This window comes from Centrocercus urophasianus, unplaced genomic scaffold, assembly GCF_019232065.1.
Source record: "Centrocercus urophasianus isolate 14NV4802_14NV808 unplaced genomic scaffold, USGS_Curo_1.0 seq_11, whole genome shotgun sequence".
In the NCBI taxonomy this organism is placed as follows: domain Eukaryota; kingdom Metazoa; phylum Chordata; class Aves; order Galliformes; family Phasianidae; genus Centrocercus; species Centrocercus urophasianus.
Genome location: NW_024884253.1, coordinates 18,359,050 through 18,382,041, shown reverse-complemented (window position 1 = coordinate 18,382,041; position 22,992 = coordinate 18,359,050). Strand labels below are relative to the sequence as shown.

At 36.1% G+C, this 22,992-nt stretch overlaps 1 protein-coding gene across 37 annotated transcripts in view; it reads left to right on the top strand.

Annotated features, from left to right (window-relative positions):
• Positions 1 to 22,992, top strand: part of RIMS2 (regulating synaptic membrane exocytosis 2) — a 437,579-nt gene that overhangs the window by 232,769 nt on the left and 181,818 nt on the right. For 20 of the 37 annotated variants that reach the window (XM_042839688.1, XM_042839681.1, XM_042839668.1 and 17 more), the window contains 6 exons: positions 2,819 to 2,886; positions 4,741 to 4,860; positions 5,748 to 5,847; positions 7,668 to 7,791; positions 10,457 to 10,503; positions 11,557 to 11,669. In XM_042839688.1, the coding sequence (XP_042695622.1) occupies positions 2,819 to 2,886; positions 4,741 to 4,860; positions 5,748 to 5,847; positions 7,668 to 7,791; positions 10,457 to 10,503; positions 11,557 to 11,669 (572 nt within the window). Of the gene's footprint in view, positions 1 to 2,818; positions 2,887 to 3,011; positions 3,221 to 4,740; positions 4,861 to 5,747; positions 5,848 to 7,667; positions 7,792 to 10,456; positions 10,504 to 11,556; positions 11,670 to 17,768; positions 17,817 to 22,992 lie in introns of all 37 variants that reach the window. The other 17 variants (XM_042839685.1, XM_042839666.1, XM_042839675.1 and 14 more) reach the window with 3 other exon arrangements.

Below are 22,992 nucleotides of genomic sequence, written 5' to 3'. Positions count from 1 at the left end.
TAATTCTTGACAGTAGATACCTTCATTTAAGTACGGTCGTTTCAATGAAAATATAATTTCTTGGAAATAGCCAGGAATCAGAATTAGTAAGAATGATCTGTTTTAACTGTTCTACTTAGAAAGCCCATTTTATTTCAGTTGTCTGCTTCTGGAATGATGTAGCAAATTACAGGGAACCAAATTGCAGCTTTTTTGTCAGACTGTGGTTTGGGGAAGTGAAGTTGTAATAATGACAAAGAAAATAACTGTCAGGAAGAAACAGTATGGACTCATGTGCCTTTAGTTCATGTAGTCATGGGAGTCAAGTGTAATAAGATTAATTATTTCTCATTTAAAATTCCCCTATCTCTCTAGTCTTCATCAATGAGGCTGCTCTTAGAATCCTCTGTCCTGTACAAGGGAGATGTGGATGTACTGAAGAAAGTCCAGTGCAGGAACAGTGAGGGTGATGAAGGTGCTGGGGAAGAGAGCTGGAACTGCTCTCCACTGAGAAGTGGAGGCTCAAGGGGATCTTATCAGTGTCCATAAGTACGTGGAGGGAAGGTGAAAAGAGAATGGAGCCAGGCTCAGTTTGGTGGTGCTGAATGCCAGGACAGGAGGCCATCGCACCAGCTGGAGCACAGGGGCTCCCTCTGAGCACCAGGCAGCACTGCTGTGCTGTGTGGTACCGCAGCACTAGCACAGGTTGCCCAGAAGATGTGGGGTTTCCTCCTTGGGGATGTTCAGAAGCTGCCTGGCCGGAGGCCTGGGCCCCCTGCTCTGGCAGAGTTGTGTCAGAGGGGCACAGAACACCTTGCTAGATTCAGCCACACTGTGATCTGGTGGAGATTAATTTCAAAATATATTTAAAAAACAGGATTTATATAATAGAAAATGTGTAAACTGGAATTCCTGCCGTCTTCCAGATATCTCAATGTACATTAATCCATTAAAACATATATCTTTATGAGTTCGCTGATAATTTTCACTCTGTTTTTCTGAAGCAATGATTTTGCAGTTGAAGGTTGGACAGCTTTGAAAATTCCTTGGTAGCAGTATCTTTTGCAAAATATAGTTAGGTTTAAGAATGTTTCTTTTCTCCTTAACAGGACATGCACAATTTTGTCCATAATGTAGTCAGAATATTGGTGGTCAGAACTGTCAGTTTTGATCGTAATTTCCCATTTTAATGTATTAACTTTCCTCCAATGAATCAAGAAATACAGTTCATACCTACATAGCAAGCCCATTCACTATTTCAATTAAAGCATCAGCGTTTTCATGAGGTCTCTCTTCACTTTTTTTATGACATCTAAGAATATGCAACATGCTTCATGTTTCTGTAAAGTGTTTGGGGCAAGTTCAAACTAAAAGTGCTTATTTAAAATGAAAACTGTTATTATTCAACGTGTGTCTTTCTTTAAAATGAAGGCAATGCTTAATTTTGTTTCAACATGATATACTGTATATATTAGAAAAAAACAAGTGAAAAAGATCATGTTGCTCATTGCACATAATAATCTCTTCTGCGGAGACTATCTTTTCTGTAGCATGTGTTATATATTTACAGTTTAGTTTATTGGAACTGTATCTGTGCATTCTTTTTGTAAGGTTTTCTAGACAAGTATTACACCTGTAATTAGACCAATCAATGGTTTCACAGAGGTATTGGTGTACTTTCAGAAGAAGAGGTTGAGCAGTGTTAAAGCAGGTTCTGAAGTAATGGAAATTGGAAAGTATCATTAAGGGTCTCTACTAAGAGTGGAACTACACTGGTTTTGTATTTTCTTGGTTTTGAAATTCAGTAGAAAAGCTAACATTTTGTCACACATAAAATAATATCAAAATCATCCAAAGCATACAGTAACAAAACATGTCATGTAGCATGTGTAGCATGTATTAATAATATTTTATATACGTATACACAAGAGAAAGAAACAGTAATAACATGTGTGGGTACACTGCACAGATGAGAGTGTTTTATTAAAAGACAGGAACCACACCTCAGTTCTGTGGACAGCAGTCTTTAGACCTCTTCTTTAGAACTGTGCTTCGAACTTTTCTTCCTGTCATCTTTCTGCCATACAGGTTGAATTCTGATTCTGTAAAAGATATATATATATATATATCTGTCTTAGCAGAATGCTACACCTTTTTTCTGAGTTAAAAGGTACTTTATTAGAGTTCTTCCTGATATTTAACCACTAGACATTTATCTGGGTATTTCAATGCCATATGCTTTCTATTCCAAAGATATGTTGTATATTTGTTTTCCTTATCAATCTGTCATATTCTGACAGATCATTCAATCTTTCTAAAATTGTCTTCTACAGTACAGCTGAAAATAGCATCGTACTGTTCAAGTATTTTGTTGAAGTGATCAAAAAAAACTGGTTTGTGTTGGAAGGCAGAGACATCAGTTCCTTCATACAGGACACAAGACTCATTTCTCTGGGTTATGATGAGAACTGATTCCATAATCAAATGCTTTCCTTTTTGGAAGTTACAAATACAATGCAATTTGCCCTTTCATTTTGTTCACAGGAGTTAATTTTATGGAAACAGTTAAACACTGTGAATCAGTGATGCTTCACACTGTACATAACTGTATGCACACGCAGGCACACATAAACATACCTCTTTTCTCACTGTATTTCATATTCCATGTGCTCTGTTGTTACCGTCTTGACTTTTTCTTGGAAGTGCCTTGTAAGTGCTGCTAGCAAAGGTTATGAATCAGACAGGATAATCAGAAGCCTTAACAATTTTACTGTATTTTTGTCTGTCCTTTCTTTCACTTTTCCTTTACTGCACTATCTTGTCTGTGTGATTCTCGCAGGAGACATGGATTACAACTGGTTGGACCATACGTCTTGGCATAGCAGTGAGGCATCCCCAATGTCTTTGGTGAGACATGTGGAGCCTTACCACTTAGTTTCCTTTATCATTTCACATTTCCTTTGTTTTATTTACACCTTTGCATGTTTTTCTTTTTTGTATCCTTTTTTTTTTTTTTTATCCAACATCTATAGGGGACAGTCAAAGGGGAAAAAGAAAAACTAGTGAGCAGGCAGTTGTGTTGGATTCTAACACCTTATCCGAGAGACAAAAGAGAATGGTGTGCTTTGGTGACCAGTCTTTCGAAGAGGACTTGGAATGGTCTGAGCCTCAGATAAAAGACTCTGGGGTAGATACGTGTAGTAGCACAACTCTAAACGAGGAGCATAGCCATAGCGAGAAGGTACTGAGATTATGGAGCCTGCATTTTAACCTGCTCTTGGTCTTTGTTTGCTCTCTGTCACTCATTAAAATAGCGCATAAAATAGAAGACAGGATGTTTCTAGAGACACTGTAGCGTTTCTTAAGGTGCAGAAAAGAAAAACAAATGAAAAATCTCTGCATGCTTGCAGCTTTTACTGTTTGGAAGCCAAAGAAAAAAACATGAGGCACAAAGGAACGTTGTTCTTATGGTTGCATAATATCCTATCATGGTATTACCTTTAAGTGCACAGTAATTAACAATAAGGATTCTACTGATTGGCTTATTTGATTTACTGCATTCAAACTCCTGGGACTGAAATTAAATTAATAGTTTAAGTCCCCAATTAAAAGGAGAAAATTGTGTTTCTCTGCACAGAAAAGTTGTTTTTCTTTTTTCCCTTTCACTGTCATGATTGTTCTTTTGTTTTGTTGCCATGCCATTTTTTTGTGCAGTATTATGCAGAATTAAAGGCTTTACTATCTGCTTTGGTGATTTTTATTTCTGCTTTTTGTTTGGTAGAGATTATGATCCATCATTTTAGAGTTACTACTTGTAATGGAAGCAAATTGTCCGTGCCTGCTAATCTTGCATGAAATAGAGCATGAAAGTAGTATTTATCTGTGAAAAAGTGTTATGATTACACAAAATTAAAATGTTATTTAAAATTTTAGTAATTGCACCAACATACAACAATATGTGTAACCATGCCTGTGTATGGCAGTGGAATAAAGCCTATTCTCTGGAAGCATTCAAGGCCAGGCTGGATGGGGCTGTGAGCAACCTGGTCTACAGGGAGGTGTCCCTGCCTATAGCAGGGGGTTGGAACTGGATGATCTTAAAGGTTCCTTCCAACTCAAACCATCCTGTGATTCTATGAATAATGACATCTTGATTGTAACTATGCTCTGTATGTGAAGTGATTATTCAAAGAAACATTCATTACGTTTAAATGAGAGCAAAGACCATCCCTTTAAAAATATTCTATAACTTTTAATATACTTGTACTGACAGAAAGTAAAACATTGCAAAAGTTTGTCAGTCTTACAGAAAACTGACATGTTTAGAATAGGAGAAAAAGGAAAAATTACGTCTCAAGTCAAATTTCCTTTTCAACTAAAATGTGCTTTTTCTATATTACTTCTAATATTGATGTCTACGGTTGTTTTTGACATTACTCTGATGGGACTGTTACCGTGCATAGATAACTGTGTATTGTTATCTGTATCTGTCTATTCATCAAGATGCAAAGATCAGTACCGATACTGAGAAATTGGATTTAGGAAAGTTGCTAATATTCTTAAACATTAGAAATAGGTTTTGATGGACTGTATGTCCAAATAAATCTTCACCAGCACAATTTTGTCGTTCTGATACATTTAATATTAGTGTAATCATAAAACTTTCGCTATGTTTTTAAAGTATCGGGAAATGAAAGTTGTTACTGAAATATTTTTCTTTAAATCATATTGACTGTCTTCTTCTTTAAAACCATGTGATAGCATCCAGTAACTTGGCAGCCATCCAAAGACGGAGACCGTCTCATTGGTCGGATTTTATTAAATAAGCGGCTAAAAGATGGAAGTGTGCCGAGAGACTCAGGAGCAATGCTTGGATTGAAGGTTGGTAATTAATAATTGTGCAGTGACTTACAAATCTCAGTTGAAGTAGCTACCTTTATAATGTAAGTATTCTCATAATACATAGTGTATCTAAACAGATATCTACATCCTCTTATTCTTAAAAATACCGTATAAAGACGTTATACATGTAGTTACCAAGAGGAATTTTACAGGGTCTCTGACAGTCTCAAAAAATTACACTTTGTGAAGGCTAAACATGTTTTCACAAGTTTCTTGAGAATGGCTGCTCTGCAAAATGCACGAATTGCATCCTTGCTGAGCAGACCAAACTCAGTTCAGTCTTGAGCTGAGCACTGCGCCATGGTATAACTTCTGTTCCTCAAAAGATGGGAGGAATGTGAAAAATAAATTATCTTTTTTTATGACCTGAGCAACATTTGGAGGTTAATGACACTTCAGAGCAAAATCTGCTACTAGGAAAAAAACAACTGTTTCTTGATTATTCCCCTCTGATTAATTGGTATGCTACATTTTAAATGCACAAAACTGAAAATTATTTACTATTTATATCTTGTCATCGCAAAGAGGATTTGTTTGCTTATTAAATGTATTTAATGCTTTGTGTGAATGTCATGGATTCTGTTACATTAATGTAACTATTTACATCTAAAAAATGTTGAAGTGAGCAGCCTAATGTCCAATGCTGTACTTTTTGGGGTCAAATCTATAGTACAGTGGAAGTTTGAAAGATTTATCTTTCTGTATTTGCATTGTCTTTACGCTTTTAGTGTTTTTTTTCAAGTGTTGAAAATGACCTGGGTCACCTGAATACCAAAGAATTCCTTGAATTCTGTTTTTGTTTGCCAGGACGTTTAAGTAAGTTAAAGTAATTCTTATGCTATGAAAATAATTCCTCTTTGAAACAGGTAGTAGGAGGAAAGATGACTGAATCAGGTCGACTCTGTGCATTTATCACCAAAGTTAAAAAAGGAAGCTTAGCTGATACCGTGGGCCATCTTAGACCAGGTACGTATCTGCTGTAGCTCTATAATATGGAGCTGCTGTTGTAAAGGTGACAAGAAAGTGGGCTTAATTAGAAGTGAAATTATGTTGAATAGCTGTGATGAAATTTTGCAGAATGTCATGTCCCACCTGTGATTCGCAAATTCTCCCCAGTTAGATTAGGATGAAACAACATTCAAGGTCTGTACATAAGAGGAATAAACATCAACTTTAATAGGAGATGTCCATAAAAAATGTATCCCTAATGTACTAGCCCAGCAATTACATCTACCTCAGCTGTGCGACTTTATAGAAAATTCAAGTAAACCTTGTATTACTTAAAAACTGTAAGAGAAAAATGAAAAAGAGAAAAATAAAAGAGGGGAGGCAGATCACCAGTCCTGGATCTAGCGCCAGACCTGCCTGTAATTTTTTAAAATTTTTTTCTTATATCCAAACTAAATCTCCCCTCTTTTAGTTGGAAACCATTTCCCCATGTTCTACTGCAACAGACGCTGCTAAAGAGTCTGTCCCTTTCCTTCTTACAAACCCCTTCTAGATATTAAAATCTTGCCATCAGGCCTTCGTTGAGCCTTCTCTTCTCCAGGCTGAACAGTCCCAGCTCTTTCAACCTGTCATCACAGGAGTTTTGTTTCATCCTTTGGATCATTTTTGTTATTTCATTTTCAAGGAAAAAATCATTTTCACTGCAAATTGTCATAGGATGAGTTTTGGGGTGGCTATAATCATGCAGTATTTCCAAGTCTCAAAGGTAACTGAGTTGGACGTAGACTTGGACTCAGCATATATGAAATGAAACAAGTCTGACAGATTTCCTAAAAGAAACTACGAATCCTCATTACTAAGTAAAGCAGCAACAGACTAGGAGGGGATGAACAAGCACTGGCATTTCTATGACACCATCTCACGGAACAAGTTCAGATGAATTTACATCACCATTTCATACACTAGAAGTTGGCACAGGAAGACTGCTTTAAGTGTTTTAAGCCAAAGCCCAGTATTTGCTTTCCTTGAGAAGTGTCTTGATTGACCCTTTCTCAGGCATTGATCTGGACTCTTCCTAAAGGGGTCCAGACATCAGTTGTAATTGTCTCTCAGGGTGTTATCCAGGCTTGTTTTCTACACATCCAGGCTTGTCCTTACACAGAAATCAACTAGACATTCAGTTACTAAGTTATTGATATTATTATTTTTGTGAAATACATAAAATCTCATGTTCTTCAAAATCACATTTTCGTGTTTTGTTCACATTTTCATACTCAATATTCTACTGATGTCCTGCCCTGTCAACTTATAGAGTATATGTTATTTGGACCTAACCCAAGCAGTCACAAATGACTGAGAAACTCTTAAGATCTGGGCCTATCCCAACATGCAAACCATGGATTGCTGCACTGGAGTATGTGCAAGAAATATTAATGTTAACCGAAGAACCATCTAAACCCTAAATACTAAACCTCTAGATGTAGATGAATCTTCAAAATAGTTAGATATTAGGTGAGATATGCTGTTTGAAAGATCTGCATTTTCTAAACAGCATCTTGAGTTTTGTTTTGAATCACAATTACTAACACAAGTAAGAGCTGTATCTAATTTAGTAGAAAGAGGTCTTACTGATGATGCTGCTGTTTCACTGAAGTTTATACATTCAGAGCAAGCTGCAGAAGACCTTCATTAGGATTTTCCTAAATGAAGGACTGAACTTTTTGAGAACACGGGTTTCACAATTCAGCAAATTGACAATACAGTGGTTTAAATTGTCATTTTAAGTACAGTACACAGAAGCAGAATTCACAAGCAGATTGCTCTTACTGAAATTATAGGTGATGAAGTGCTGGAATGGAATGGAAGGCTACTACAAGGAGCTACCTTTGAGGAGGTATATAACATCATTTTAGAGTCCAAACCTGAGCCACAAGTGGAGCTTGTTGTTTCAAGACCAATTGGGTAAGTAATTTTGCCATTTTTTTGTACTAAATATGATCTAAAAAAAAAAAAAAAAATTGCTGAATTTTAGTGCACAGCATATCAGTCTTAAATACTGAAAACAGTAAAACTGCATGTAAAATTTTACCTTCATATGTGAAGGTTGTTATGAATTCAGCTATAAGGTATAGTATCTGGATGTATTTAACTCGAAGATGCAATATGTTTAGGATTATAATTTCATTTGATACTTTTAAACAAACTTGGTAGTAACAAAAATTACTTTATCTCATCAGTGAAATGAGAAGTTATCTCCTGCATATATACTGAACTGTAAACTCTCCATGGGAAAAGGTGTATCTTCTTACCTTATCTATAAAAACCTTTGTGTAACCTTGGGAGTTGTAATAGTAATGCTAATAGATTATATTGCTAGAAAAATACTGCCAAAGAGGAGGATTCACACTCTTTTCATATAAATGTAAGATCTTTCATAATTTCCCAAACAGATGTTTATAGCCAGGTTTCAAGGATTTGCTCTCATCTTCGAAATATTCCATTGTCTTTTCTTTGTTCATTCTCTTAATTGTGTGAAACTTCATGCATTCTTTCAGTACTTTTCTGTTTCCTGCCTGTCATTTACCTTCCTTATTATCGTATCTTATTGCTGATGTTACCATGTGCTCCAGTTCCTCTCACTGTAGCAGCTCACCTATAATTCTTGAAAGAAGTTGATGTGTGCTCTTGAGATGCCCTATGCAGCATTAACTATTTGCTCTGTAGTGTGAAGAAGTGAGCCATGTTGGAGCTAAAAAAAAGCTACACACTTGGTTCCCGCTCTCTTTTTGCAGTAGATGTAAAAGAGTCTTCTCCAAAAACTCTAAATGGACGGCATTGTTGTTAATCTATGTGAACTGTAAACATACATGTGTTATATATGCAAGAATTTTTTTCTGCTTTCCAATTCTCAGAAATATTCATTTTAAAATGCATCTTATTTTCACACTTGCAACTTCTGAATATGGAAATTTTGCTTTGCATTTTAGTAATTATTCTATATAAGCTGTTTGCGACAGAACATATCTTAAAACGTGGAGAGATGCCAAAAGCTGCTTCTCCTTCTCTTATGGTTATATCAGTGAGAGTTCACTGTAAGAAATACTATTCACACTACTGTGAAATACTGGGATCTGTATGTTTTAGATAAATTCTGCTGTATAATTCTGCTGTATAATAACTGTGAAGTGATAGGCAGGTATTGCTTTCCTTGATAGTCTACAAATATCAATAATTTGGTATTCTACAAACATCAGATTTGCAAGCTTAAATATGTACTTTTTCAGTAGCCTTCAGAAGTTTCTTACATGTTTTTCTTAGTAACAACAGAGATAGTGATTTTTTCTTTTGTGGGCAATTGCACCTTTTGGATGCCTTTTGTTCACACAGTGTACTGGCTACTACACATCAATTCAGTTAGAAAGAGACTTGATTCTGTTTAGTGCACCTGTTTTTGTAATGAGTTTTGAAAAGTATTTGAAAAGCACATTCTGAAAGCTCACAAGATAAATTTTATGTCTGCATAGTACAGATTCTTTTAGCTGTGGGAGACAGTAGGTATCACTGGAAAAACTTGTAGCTTTCCCTTCATTTTTGTGTGTATACCTCTGTGGTGTTGACCTCAGCTGGCTGCCAGTCCCCTGCCAAGCAGCTCTCTTGCTTCCCCACACAGGTCCCCGAGGGTGCCAGCTCACACAGCCCTCCTTTCCCACCTCTGGCTCCTCCATGGCTGTAGGTGGAGATCTGCACTGCACGGTGTCCATGGGCTGCTGGGGGATGGCCTGGGCCTCTCCTGGGCTGCAGGGAGCTGAGCTCTGCTTGGAGCACCTCCTGTCCTCCTCCTCCTCTGACCTGGGTGCCTGCAGGGCTGTTCTCTCACCATTCTCACTCCCCTCTCTCACAGCTGCTGTGCAGCATTTTTTAGCTTTTTATTGAAACATTCCAACAGAAGTACCGCCATGCTGGCTGATGGCCACAGCTGTGCTCGGAGGTGGGTCTATTTCAGGGCCATCTGGAACCATCTGTAGCCTGTATGGGACAGTCCCAGCCCCTCAGAGGCCACCACTGCAGCCCCACTGCTGCCCTTTGCCTTGCCATGTGAACCCCACGCACCCTTTAAAAAACAAGGTCTACTGAAATGCACTCTGTGATACTAAACACAGTCCTTGATATGACTCTCTGCTTTATGTTGCTCAAATGTCTCCAAAATGCTTTTAACAGCTATAGGAATGTGTGGCCCTCATAGGATGAATATGTCCTGTGGGACTGAGGTAATCTGATGAGGTATTTCTGTGACAGTGTCGCTTCTGGCTTTTGTCTACAGAAAACTCTGAGATTGTTATATTCTGTTTGTTTGTTTGTTTGTTTCTGTTTAATCATTTATTTTATTTGTGACTGTGCACCTTTCCTCCTGTATTCACTGAACCACATGTTCTGTAGTCTTAATTTTCCAATGAACTTATTTATACTGGACAAAGGATAGATCTTCCCAGTGGCTGCAGGCAGTTAAGGAGGTCATATGATTTTCCTGAGGCATTTGGTGATGACTTGTGAAGTGTTATATTTTAACTGAAACGTAAATATGATTGTTAGATGAAGGATCAGCCTGTCTTCCTTTTCTTGTTTTCAGGGATATTCCCAGAATACCTGACAGCACACATGCACAGCTGGAGTCCAGTAAGTTTCAATTGTGAGGTAGAAAAATCCTCTTTCATGTAAGCACAAATAAATTGAAAAATGTCATCTTCAGTCAGTATAGCTCTTGTCTCTTTGGCTCAGTATCATTTTCCTGTGTGATCGATCTTCCTCTGTTAAATAATAAACTATCACAAGTCTGGCTATGCTGATTTAGGCTTGGCATTTGATTATAAGCTCAGGCTATTTTTTATTGAAAAGGAAAGCACAATAATAATTAGTATACAAAAACATTAATTGCTGTTTTCAATTTCTTACTTTGTTGTTACGCAGCTTGTGAACTAAAAATTGGGGTGAACTGTTGATTATTTAGAACCTGAGTGGTATCTAATTTAAAACCAGAATACATATACTTTATTAGGATCATTCAGCACTCTTTAAATTGGCTGGACCATTATTTTATGTGGGAAAAATAACTTGTTCTTTGGTGCAGATCTGCTAGGATGAGTTTAAGCCTGGAGTTATTTTCTTGTCATTGTTTTGAAATTCTTTTAAAATGGCAGCTGTGAATAAATATAGTGGAATAAACTTGGACATAATAATGTGAGAAACCACTTCAGTAACTTTCCATTAAATTTTTCTTAACTTTTAATGTGTCAAAAGTTGTCCTCTGAGACCCTGTAGATTTGAAACAAAATGCACAAGATATATTATATATATCCTGTTAATTAAAAAAAAAAAAATGATAATTAGTGTGATTGTATGAGATAGTAAGCACTCTTCAAAAGCTGATTTCCTTTGACCATAGTGAAGTAACAAAGAATTTTCAGCCTTCAATCTAATGACATGATCAACATGGCAAATACTTGAATGAACTATTAGTGGTTCTCTATTGCTGTTATGATAAACCTAAAAGCTTTTAATTGCATCTGAGCATTAGAAGATTGTCATTCTTTGGTCTTTTTATATAGATTAAGAGGTGATACAATAAGCTTTGTTGTACATGTGGTTGAATTTTTATCCTTTTTATTTAAAGGATATAGTGAAAAATGTATAACTTCTAGCATTTAAAAATATATGTATTTATAATTGCAGGTTCTAGTTCCTTTGAATCTCAGAAAATGGACCGACCTTCTATTTCAGTGACATCTCCTATGAGTCCTGGCATGTTAAGGGACGTTCCACAGTTCTTGTCTGGACAACTTTCAGTATGTAAACATTTCATTAATATTAATGTACTTTTTGCAGCATACACAATTCTGACTACAGAGTCTGAGCTATCTGTAGGATAAATTCCTTGTTAAAACAGTTAAACTGTATATCTCAGTACAGACAGGGCCGTCATTTCATAAGGAACATCCTGTTTTATCAGATTTTGGAAAATCTGTTAAAAAAAATTATGTTGAATTAGAGAAAGATATGCATGTTTGTCTTATCAGCTAGATCAGTAGTGTTAGTTTTTCAGAAAGACCAGTTCTTAGCCTCTAGTTGTGTTTGTGTTATTGAGTGTATGTACGTCAACTCTAGCACTGTAGATTTTATCACCAGCGTTCTTAGATATTAATATTGCTTATTTCCTATGCATTAGTTTTCATATATATCTCCAGATATCACATGATTGTTTATTACTGTAAACTGTATTTTATTTGTATCAAAGTTACTCACTTTTGTTCTTCACTCTCACTGAGAAAAAGATTCATTACATGAATTCTTTCCTTAAAAGGGTAAATTCTTTTGTATGAAACTGAAGGACATAGGTTTTGTACACGTTTCTGTGGCATTTACAACTCCAAAGTGTGATTTTTCAGAAGTGCCTGGTACAGTTTGAAAATGAGAGGAAAGCAGAATGGAAGCAGTGCAAAACTGATGTTAAATATGTTTGAAAATGTCACATTTATGTTTCTTCTAAGTTGTTTATGTTAAGACAATATGTGGGCTATAAAAATATGCATAAAATCTAAGCAGACTGTTTCTAGTCTCCTACAAGTGGTTTGTGGTATCGATGGAGAACAGGAAGAAACATTTTTCTGTCTGTTCAGCAGCCATGTTGCAATGCATGAGACATTATTTGTTTTCCTCATCAGACCAGCCATCTACAATGTATAATTTTTAATTTTCTCTAACTTTTATTCTTAACTGCTTTGAGAGACTCAGTCCTTTGGATAAATTGAAAAATATAAATCTTGATTGGCAGAGTGCAGAGTACTATAGCTGCACAAAATACAATGAGAATGGAACGCAAATGTGAACTATCAATCAGGTTTCTAAAAGTAGTAGAGTTTTACATGACAAAAATTGCAGATACTTGAAATGGTGGGAAAGAAATCTCTTTCAGCTAAATTTCATAAAAGATTACACTGTCAATAAGTTTTGGCTGCTAGCTCCTAGCCTGAAATTCAAGATACAGTGTTAGCTGCTCAGATATCCAATGCACAGACGCCGTGATCCAACCAGTCAGAATTGACTTTCTCAGGGCTTTTTAGCAAAGTTAGTAAGTCTTTTGCTTTTCTTGTTAGATAGGATCTTGCATCTTGAAATGAGATTTGGAGGTGTATTCTAACTTACTGATAAGAACAGAATTAACTTTGTTTTACATTTCTAAATGGCATGTAAATTAAGCATTTAAGCCATGAAGGCATCAATCAATTTTTTTGTTTCTTTGTTTGTTTCAATATATTATTGCTTTTATTAATAAGTTTATAGCACTTGTTTTCATATTAAGAAACCAAATAATGCTAGGGAATGTTTAAAAGATCTTTCTACATTTGTCCTCCTTGTAACTGCGTTACATACTTCATGTGATTGTATAAGACGCCCTACTACACAATTTCTTCATTTCCCTCAAAAAGCAGCTGCTTTCTGAGAACACACAGCTCCAGCTGGTTACCACTGAGGTCAGAAATGCTCAGTAACTCTAAAGTAAATTCCCACTGTCTCCATGTAGGTATTTAAAGTAGGCGGTTTGAAAATTCGGTTACTATCATAGCTCACCAGCTAAAGAAATGTTGGCAATATCTATGTGTTTTGGTGGCATGTTAAGGGCACGACCGAGCCCCAACTACTTTTTGGAGACTGGTGCTAAACTCTTTGCTTTATGAAGAAGGGTGGCTCTCACAGTGTCTGAAGATGGTGTATAGAGATTGCAGTGAGGCACATGACAAGAATTTCCCCTAGAATGAATGGGGTGCAGACTAAAATATATTTTTAGAAAAAGATAAATTTAAGGGAACAGAAGTATTCTATAAGAACTGTTTCTTTCCAAATGGTAAATTTGGAAAACCGATATTCAAGTTAGTTTTGAAAGTTACAATTTTTGACATTTCAGATTAGGAGTTTAAAGTGTTTTGAAAACTGCACCATAAGTAATTTTTCTATCGCTTTTTGAATTTTTACTTTCTCATTTTATACCTTTAAATAGTTTCCAAACTTTGGGAAAGTTAGAGGAAAAAAACCCCGAAATTTCGTAGGAGATGTATTGAAAAATTAGGATAAACTGCGTGATTTTTCATTTTGTACCCTTAGCAAAGGGAAAAACTGAATTTTTATAAGAACTTAGCTCCCCAAGTTTCAAAAAATATTTTACTTTGAACCCTGCAAAATGAAAGAGCTTCAATTGTTTGGTTTCTCACATTTCCAGTCATTCTTTTCTGACAAGAATGCTCCTCATTTTAAATAGCTGGGTAGATGCAAAAGACAAAAAGTGCTGCATTCCTAATGTAATTGGAAATGTGCTTTTTATGGTGAGTGCTGAGACAGGAGAATGAGTACAGGATCCTTGTGATAGATGGGGCAGGATGCTGTTTTCAGTGGAGATGAAGGATCAGCTGACATTCTGAGAGGTAGTGGCTGAATGCAGACAGCTGGGATGAATCTGAGGGAAGGATGGTTGAGATCTGGGGAATGTGCTCTGTGCTTTTGGACATTACCGTGTCATTCCGATGGGCTGCTGTTAGGGGAGCTGTGTGAAATAAGAGCTGTGGGCAGAAGTGGAGGGAGATACAGACATTGGAAGCCTGAAGAGTTTGAATAGAAACTTGGATATATGCATCCTTTTTCAGGCACTATGGTAGATCTCAAGGTTTTATTTTTCCATTTTCTTTTTTTTTTTTTTTTTTTAATGATCAGTGTTTTGGAATTTACTCTGTCCAATATGTACTAGGAAGCATAATGCTAATGCACTGATAGGGTTAGTTTTTCTACTGCTTTTCAGTTTTCCCTATCTTCATTTCAGCCTATCTCCAATGCCAAACCTTTTAATACTATTTCATATGTAGCAAGATCAAAATAAAATGTCTCTGTGCTTAGATGCATATTTTGGCACGACTGTTTTGTAAGATTTGACTGACGTTTTGTAAGATTTTGTATATTATCTGCATAGATAGATAGTGTTGAACAGAGTTTTGATTTGGTCTGAAAGTCCAGGTATGCAAAAAGCCAACTGAATTCTTATCTGTTTGTATTCATTGGCCAAGACATTTATGATTCAGTACACAATCTGCAGTCTTCATTGACAGGTCTTTTGAAGAGATGGAGAAGTCAAAAACACCTTTGAGGTTATTAAGCAGTTTTATTACTTAAAGGTTTCAGAATTACAACATTTTAGGTAAATATTAAGGTAAATGTTTAAATCAAAAGTTAAGTTTCTATGTTTGTGCGTTTAACTCCTATTAAAAAAATAAGAAAACCCTAGGAACTATGTTAGAATGAACAAAAATTGGTTCTAGTGTCTGCCAGTCTGAATCTCATGTGTTCTGATCTATGCTGCAGTAGTTGTTCAGCCGGTTGCCATGATGCCTCTACTACTCAGGGATACCTTTCTCTACCAGATCAGTTTTCTATGTCTATTTACTGACATTTCTCTATGTACGTGTTTTCTTCTGTTCTGGCTGCAGTAACTGTCCAGAGCAGGCTAATATGATTTCCCACAAAGAAAACTATCCCACATAACTAGAAATTCTTTCTTCTTTTATTAATTATTTTACCGAAAACATGTATTTTTGAAACAAATTCTATGCAGCTACAGTAAACTATTGGGTGCTAAAATTTACCAGGGTACATGAATATTTTGTTATCTGTGCTTTCTGCAGTTTATTATGGTATTTTAATCCACATTATTCTTTCGGGGATATATCTTGACTTTTCTCTGCACATATTATTTAATTATTATTTGCTTCATTTGACTCCTGTTTCTTTATTTTTTCACTGATTTTTCCTTTAATGTCATTTTGAAAAAGTCAGTAATATTTGTGTGGTGGTTCTCATTGCTTCATTACTGCATTCTGTCTACTATCAGTGTGCAAGGAAAGCATAACTTGGAATGATTTGGTGATAGCTAGGTTTAGAGACTGACAACATGGCTATAAGAACCTGTAAATGCATATACATATAAAATGACATTTCATTTTGTACTGGTAGAAATTCTGGCAGGAAAGTGGTATTATTTCTAAAACTTAACTATTTCCTCATACAGTTGAATCACAGAACTGTTTCAATAGATTTTCCATGCATTATTTATAATATAATATTTATAAATTAATAAAAATGCAAGTATATGAATTATTTGAATTATCTGTAGCATAAAAAAATGCAGATACTGTGTGTTTGAAGGACATAATGTGTCACTGTATTGTGGGGCTGAGGTCAAGTATGAGAAATGTTCCTCTTTCCCCTTTTCTTTTTCCTCTTTTGCTTTACCTCCTTCTGTGTCAAGGCCAGTAAATTGCTGTTGCTCCCATAAAGTCAAGTCTGCAAAGTGCTAGGTAGTGCACACAATGTGCTCATAGCCCACAATTTCCAAGACAGAATATGGCCAGTTAGGGTCCTTGGTGGATGGTGGGTTACATTCTGACCCTTTTAGGACTGTGATATTCTGGAATATGTGTAAAATGCGGAGCAGAAGCAAGCTGAAGATCTGCTTTCATTTTGCGGCACTAGATTGGATTCTGGCTGCCTTACTTTGTGAGTGCAGTACTGCCTGTGCAGTGGAGCAACATGCAGCTGCTTCACCTCACTGAGCACAGGGGCACATCAGACAAAACTATGGTTCAGACTGTCAGATTGTCTTAAATATACTCCTGCTTTGATGTGAGAACAGATTACTTCACACATTTTGTGGAACAGTTTTCTCCAGCATCTGTGTTTGCCAAGTAAGCAAGGAGACTAGCAGAATGATCATCACTGCCTAACTCCATACTCTCAATACTGACCTTGTTGAAGTGAATATTGAGCAATAGCTTCTTTCTTCAACTTTGAAATAAATTATCTCAGGACAACCAAGCAGAAAGGAAAGGAGATACAGCATTGTTGGATTGTTGTGATTGACCCCCATGTTCCTTTTTGACCCATTCACCCAGTTCTGAGGTACTGGCATGCTCTCGTTCCTGATCAGTCCCCACTCTCAGTGCCCTTTCTGTGCCACTCCATTAGCTTTAAGCCAAAGATGGAGTGCTTGGAGTTTGTAATGAGGCTAGGAACTTGGGAGCATTACCTGTACTGATGTGGTTTTGGTATAGCCACTGGGATCCACCAAATTACATGTGCTCTGAAGCGTTGCATTCATATACAAGGGTTATAAATGAGTCTGTGAGTGCTGTGCAGCTAAGTTTATTTTATGTTCTAGATCTCATTTCATATTGGGATCTTCTGTATATACTGTATGCTATTTCAGTCATGATTGCTGGAGAATTGAAGTACACTGATTGCACCTTCTGCACTGTAATGATGATACAAGACAGCACTTTCTTTCAATCATTTTTAAAGTATTAGGGCTTTTTTAATGAAGTGCCCCTTGAAGCTGGAAAGGAAGGAAAGCCTTTTACTTACTTTACTCTAGAAAGTAACTAAAGCTCTCAGTGTGTGCGCTGTGCTTGTTTCTGTCTCCAAATATGCATCTACAGTCTTTCTGAAATAGGTGGTCAAACTCAACTTATATTTCCCATGCGACTTTCAAATCACACTTTGCTTATCTGCTACATTTGTTGATGTTATTTCTAAATCTGTTGTAAATGTTACCTGTAGACCTGTAAAGTGAAATCCTTGTTCCTGGGAAATCAGTGACAGAATTCCTGCTGACTTCCCTAAGGTCAGAATTTGAGTCTCAGGAGATTTATATGATTTGGTAATAGATTTACAGATTTCATTTATGCATTGCTCTAAAATACTTTGGTTTAGATAAATACATCCTTGGTGTAAAGCTGTGTTTAAAGTAATAGTTGTGTGTCTTTGTTTTTACTTTTGGTCTTTTAGTTTCCAGCGTGTTGTCCTTTTTGGTTTTGTTTTATTGCTTTTTCTTTAATTTTGCTTACCAGAGCCAAAGCCTTAGTAGAAGAACAACGCCTTTTGTTCCTAGGGTTCAGGTAAAGACTTCGTCTGCCTGACAGAAACTAAAGTTGTGGTTTTTTCTTTTGTTTGTTATGGAAAATGCATAGTAGGAAAACGTTACATTCTAGTCCGTTTTCCCATATTATTAGTGTGTTGCTTTAAGCCATATTAACAAGTTTCATGCCATTTTTGTGAGCAGCTTGTAAAGTTCTGCATGGGGTTTAAATACTAAATTACAATTTAAAGAGACAGCTACTTTTTGTTTTGCTGTTTATGCACTACTTAACTCATACAGGTTTCAACAATCCTGATGTCTATGTATCCCACATACAAAAAAGTGTGTACTGTTTATGCAGTAAATAATTCTATGCTGTTCATGTTTGAGGTCATTCTATAAAGATTGATGTCTCTTTAAATCATTCATTATCATTACTTAACACATCCTTTTTTGCATTTTCCAAGTAATAGTAGCGCCTTGAGTGGAAGACAGGCAAATAAATTTGTACCTTGTTTAAACAGGCAAAATTTTTGCATGTGAAACCTCGTCCTTGCATTTTAAAAAGGCATCAAAATAACCCTAACTCAATTTAACTAAAAAATGAATTCTCAATTTGTGTTACTGAATTCTTTAGCTTTGGTATTTTATGTAGGTACAAGTTCTTTGCCTATTTTCATTAGGAAACTTATAAGGTACTGTAGATTAATGTAAAAGTAGGTTTTACTAATATTTAGCAGTGCTTATCTTGCTTTGCTGCATGTTTTTCACTTTCTTGTATGTAGAATATTATCTGCTTTTCTTACAAAATACCATTGTGGAGTTATTAATCTTTTGTGTGGGAGCTATATAAATGTTCCTTATGTTTGCTCAGTTGCTCAAGGAGAGATGGAAAGGAGGGAATCTAAATGCTGAGAATGAAATAATTAAATCTCATATTGAAATGGGAAAAAGTTCATATAAATTTCTAAAAGAATTCTAAGTAAAACTGCAGGAAGTGATTTGGTCAAGAATCAGATTTAATAAAGCACATTTTTTCACATTATTTTATTGTCCTAAAGTAGTCCTTAAATAGAAATTTAGAATAAAAATTCCATAAAAAGAGATTTAAAATAATATCTCAACAATACTGTTTTAAATAAATGTTAGTGTGAGCTACTGACATAGTTAGTATGCTTTCTGTTAAAAATTTAAAACAACCCTTCGCGTGACTAAGGAAGCTGGCTTCTGCTTGTGTTAATGAAATCAAAGAGGGTACAAATCCAGTCAGAAATAGAGGTAAATATTGTATGTGACACAAGTAGACATTTAATATCTGTTTTCTTTTTATAAATGTTCAAAATAAATTAAGAAATAATATGATAGCTGTTCAATTTAAAAAGGAAACAAATGCTTGAAACCTGCAAGTTGCTTGTAATAATATAATGTATAAATTACTTGTAGTAGTCTTGTATTTAAGTCACATTATATAAAGAAATAGACATAAAATTTTCTGTTCTACTTAAATTCTACTGTTCTCTAATGGAAAATATACTTTGTTCAAATGATTATGGTAGTAACTTAAGAAAATAAAACAAGCTCAGTGCTTGATTGGCAATACCCAGGAAAAGAAATTGCTTCTGCTGTTGTAGATAGGAACCATCTTTAGTTCCAGTTCTGTTTCTGTACGCTAGGAGCCTCTAAAAGTTTGTTTACAGATCTCAGTAGTTGTCCAAGCCGAAAACAGTGATAGCAGAAGGGGGAATAGCTTTAAATTAAAAGAGGGCAGATTCGGGTTTGATGTTAGGAAGAAATTCTTCAATCACAGGGAGGTGAGGCCTTGCCATGGGCTGCCTTGAGGAGCTGTGGGTGCCCCATCCCTGGAAAGGTTCAAGGCCAGGCTGGATGGAGCCCTGGGCAGTCCGATCTGGTGGGAGGCAGCCCTGCACAAGTCTAGGGGTTGGAACTAGTTTTTAAGTCCTTCCAACTCAAGCCATTGTATGCATCTATGAGAAATGTTCCTCATGGCAGCATCTTTAAGACTAGGTTGAAACAAAATCCCCTACCTGCCTGCTTCTCGTAGGGAAGGTTGATAGTAGCTTGAGATGGTTTAATCTAATATATTTCCATAATGCAGGTTACAGAGATGAACTTTAAACAAGCTGACTTAGGTGTTAGAAGCAGTCCAGTGGTAGTGCAGAACTCTGGTTTCTTTTTGGCATTAGAAATTAGCTTACACTGAGCTCTGAACTGTTGTTTGTGGTTGTCAGAATGTATACTTTACATTCTGGGCTGTGCTATGGCTGTGTTTGTAGAATTCTCAGTAAGAGTAAGCATCTCTTGCATTTCTGTTTATACCTTTGTTTCATTGCTCTTGACAGGAAGTGCATATCTTTTTTCTTACTCTTGTCTTCTCTGCTTGTTAGTCTGAAACTGATCCTGGTGATGTACATCCCAGATCCTGGCACAAGTTCCTCCTCTGCACTTTTGTCTCTGTGTCACTCAGTTCATTTACTCTGTCTCTTGTATCACTGGATGAATTAAAAATTAACCTTGTTTTACTGGAAAGAAAAACATACAAGTTCATTTTCCCCAATCGTTCACCTTTCTCTTGAACTTTTATTACTTACACAGCACTTGAAAACGTGCACATCTATTTCTTGAACTTTTAGATTACTTTTAACATATAAGCAATTTTCTTACAGGATGATGTTTTGCAGTATCTTGGTAGAGAATCATATGTTCATGAATGTGTTTTCCCTGTGGCATCTTTCATTTTTTGGAGCCTCATTTTGACCCATAGTTGCCATTTAATTACTATTTTTACTTCTAACTTCAGTCATTTCAAACATCTTTTTTGTTTCAGTGCAGAACATCAGTATCTTTAATCATACATGAAGATAAATGCATGCATCTATTTGGCCTTATTGAAATAAAAAATGGAGCCACTAAAAAAGAAATGTGAGACATACCTAGGTTAAAATACTTAAATACCTTCATAATTTTCTGCACTCAGATCCCAGAAGCTCTTCTGTTTAACAGTCTTTTCTTGTATTTGTTCCAACACGTACAGCAGCAAACAGAATAGTTCTAGATTTAGCAACTTTGAGTAAATCAGCATTTGTTAGAGGTAGATTTAAAAGCAACCGAAGCTCGTCTTAAGCTACACCAGGGACTTTACCACCCCAGAGCAATGTCTTTGTCTACATGAACTTAGTCCAAATAAAATTGTTTCAAGCATTTTCAAAGATAAATTGAGACATTTTTTCTTCAGTTGTATATCTTGCTGGTGTATCTCTTATTTCAGAATAATGTGGGGGGGTGGGTGGAAAAAAGGAAACAATAGTATCTCAGTTTCAAAGAATTATGCTAATAAGCAGCTATGTAGGTTTCATGAAATATTGTAATGAAAACCACAAGAAAAAAATGCCTTGTCATCAGTTTCTCAAACCTAGCATTGTTTGAGTGGTACTTTGGCTGGGGTGGTAAAATTCAGGCTGCAGGGCAGGCATTCACTTCCAATGGTAAAAATTGTCTCTCTTGTCCATGAGGTTCATGAAGTAAGACCTAAATAAACAAATAAATAAAATATAGAGCAGAATGTATATATGTATTCTGTTTTTAAATCTGAAGTTGTCACTTATGATGCCATGTGCCTCTGTGGACTACACAAAACCACATTGGAATTAGTTAAGCATTCAAACAGTCAGCATGCATGAAAGAGGAATATGGGAAATGACAATAATATTATCTAGATTTTCATAATTGATTTCCCTTATGCATATTTATTATAGATCCTAATTACATGATTACTTTTTTTCTAGAACTCTGATCTTAATTACTACATTGATTAAAAAGTTTTTAGTTAAGACAAGATCTGAAAAAGGATGAAATCTAATAAAGTGAATTTGTTAGATTAGTTTATAGATTTAAATTTATACTAGCTTGAGGTGCCTTGTGGAAGATCCTGGACTTAGACAGTTGAAGAAAAGAAGAAGGTACCTCAGTATCTGCAGAGAATGATCTAGCCCAAATAAGGGACACATCCCCATAAGTCTGTTTGAAACTTAGGCTACTCCAGAGTGTGAGTCACCTCTCCAGAGAGAGATGTCTGTCTCTTCTTCTGAGCTTGCAGAAGACCAAACAGCAGTAATAGATTCCTGCATCCTTATTTCTTAGAATTCATCAACAGTCAGCTTTTATAAAATGTTTTATATGTGGGAAACTCATTCCGGAAAATGTACATCTTTGTTTTAAGCTCTTTTTAGGCTACTGAAATTAAGTCTGACTCTCAGAGAAATGCCTTTAACATCCTTTTCTTCTCTGGAGCAGGAAGTCTTATGTGAAGCTGAGATATTCTGTGGTCACGGATGCAAGTGTGTGATGTGGTTATAGTGAAAGAAGCTTAATTTTAGTGTATCAGATTCCAGACTGCCAACTAGAATGTGCACTGATCTAGCATTGTATCAGTATTGGATAAAAATCAGAATTCTTGAAACTAGGACCAGACTCTCAGCCCTGTCCCCCTCACTTTCCTACCCCTAAGAGGTACCTACATCATCTGTCTACAGAAGTATTCTTGTTTATTCTGCTTTGTACATCAGGCGTTTCTACCTGGAAGCCCATCTCCAGGAGTTCAGCATCTGCTGAGCTCTATGGATGACAGACCATCTCACAGTTTCAGGGTTTATTGTGTTCAGATACCTGTTTGCCTGAATGTAGGTCACAACAGAAATTTAGTCAAGCATTAGGTGCACATCTGCCTAGGGCAGGGCAGCATGTGAGCGTGTGTATGGCTAATTATAAGTTCCAGGACTTCAGCATTAAGGAAAAAAATCTCTAGAAAGCCTTCAGATGAAATCACTTTCTGACTAGAGTACTTTTTAGTTGCTGAAATCCTAAATTATCTAGGTTGACAAAGTTGTATTCGGGATGTTTCTTATGGGTTCTGCTGGTCCACACATGCACCAGCTCATCAGCCATCTTGTTTTTTTTTGTGATGCATTTTCTGTGCTGTAGTTTTGGCTTTCTCCTTCCCCCATTTAGATCAGGATTGCACATGTCACAGCTTCTTAAATAGTCTAAGCTTTTTCTTGAAGATTTGTAGATTCTCCTCTGTTATTCAGCTGCTTAAGTTATTGGTGCTGAGCATCACAGTACCTGTGCATTCCTTTGAGTCTTCCTGTGAGTCTTCCTCACTGAGGATTGAATAATTTAATGTTCTTCACTTTGTAGCG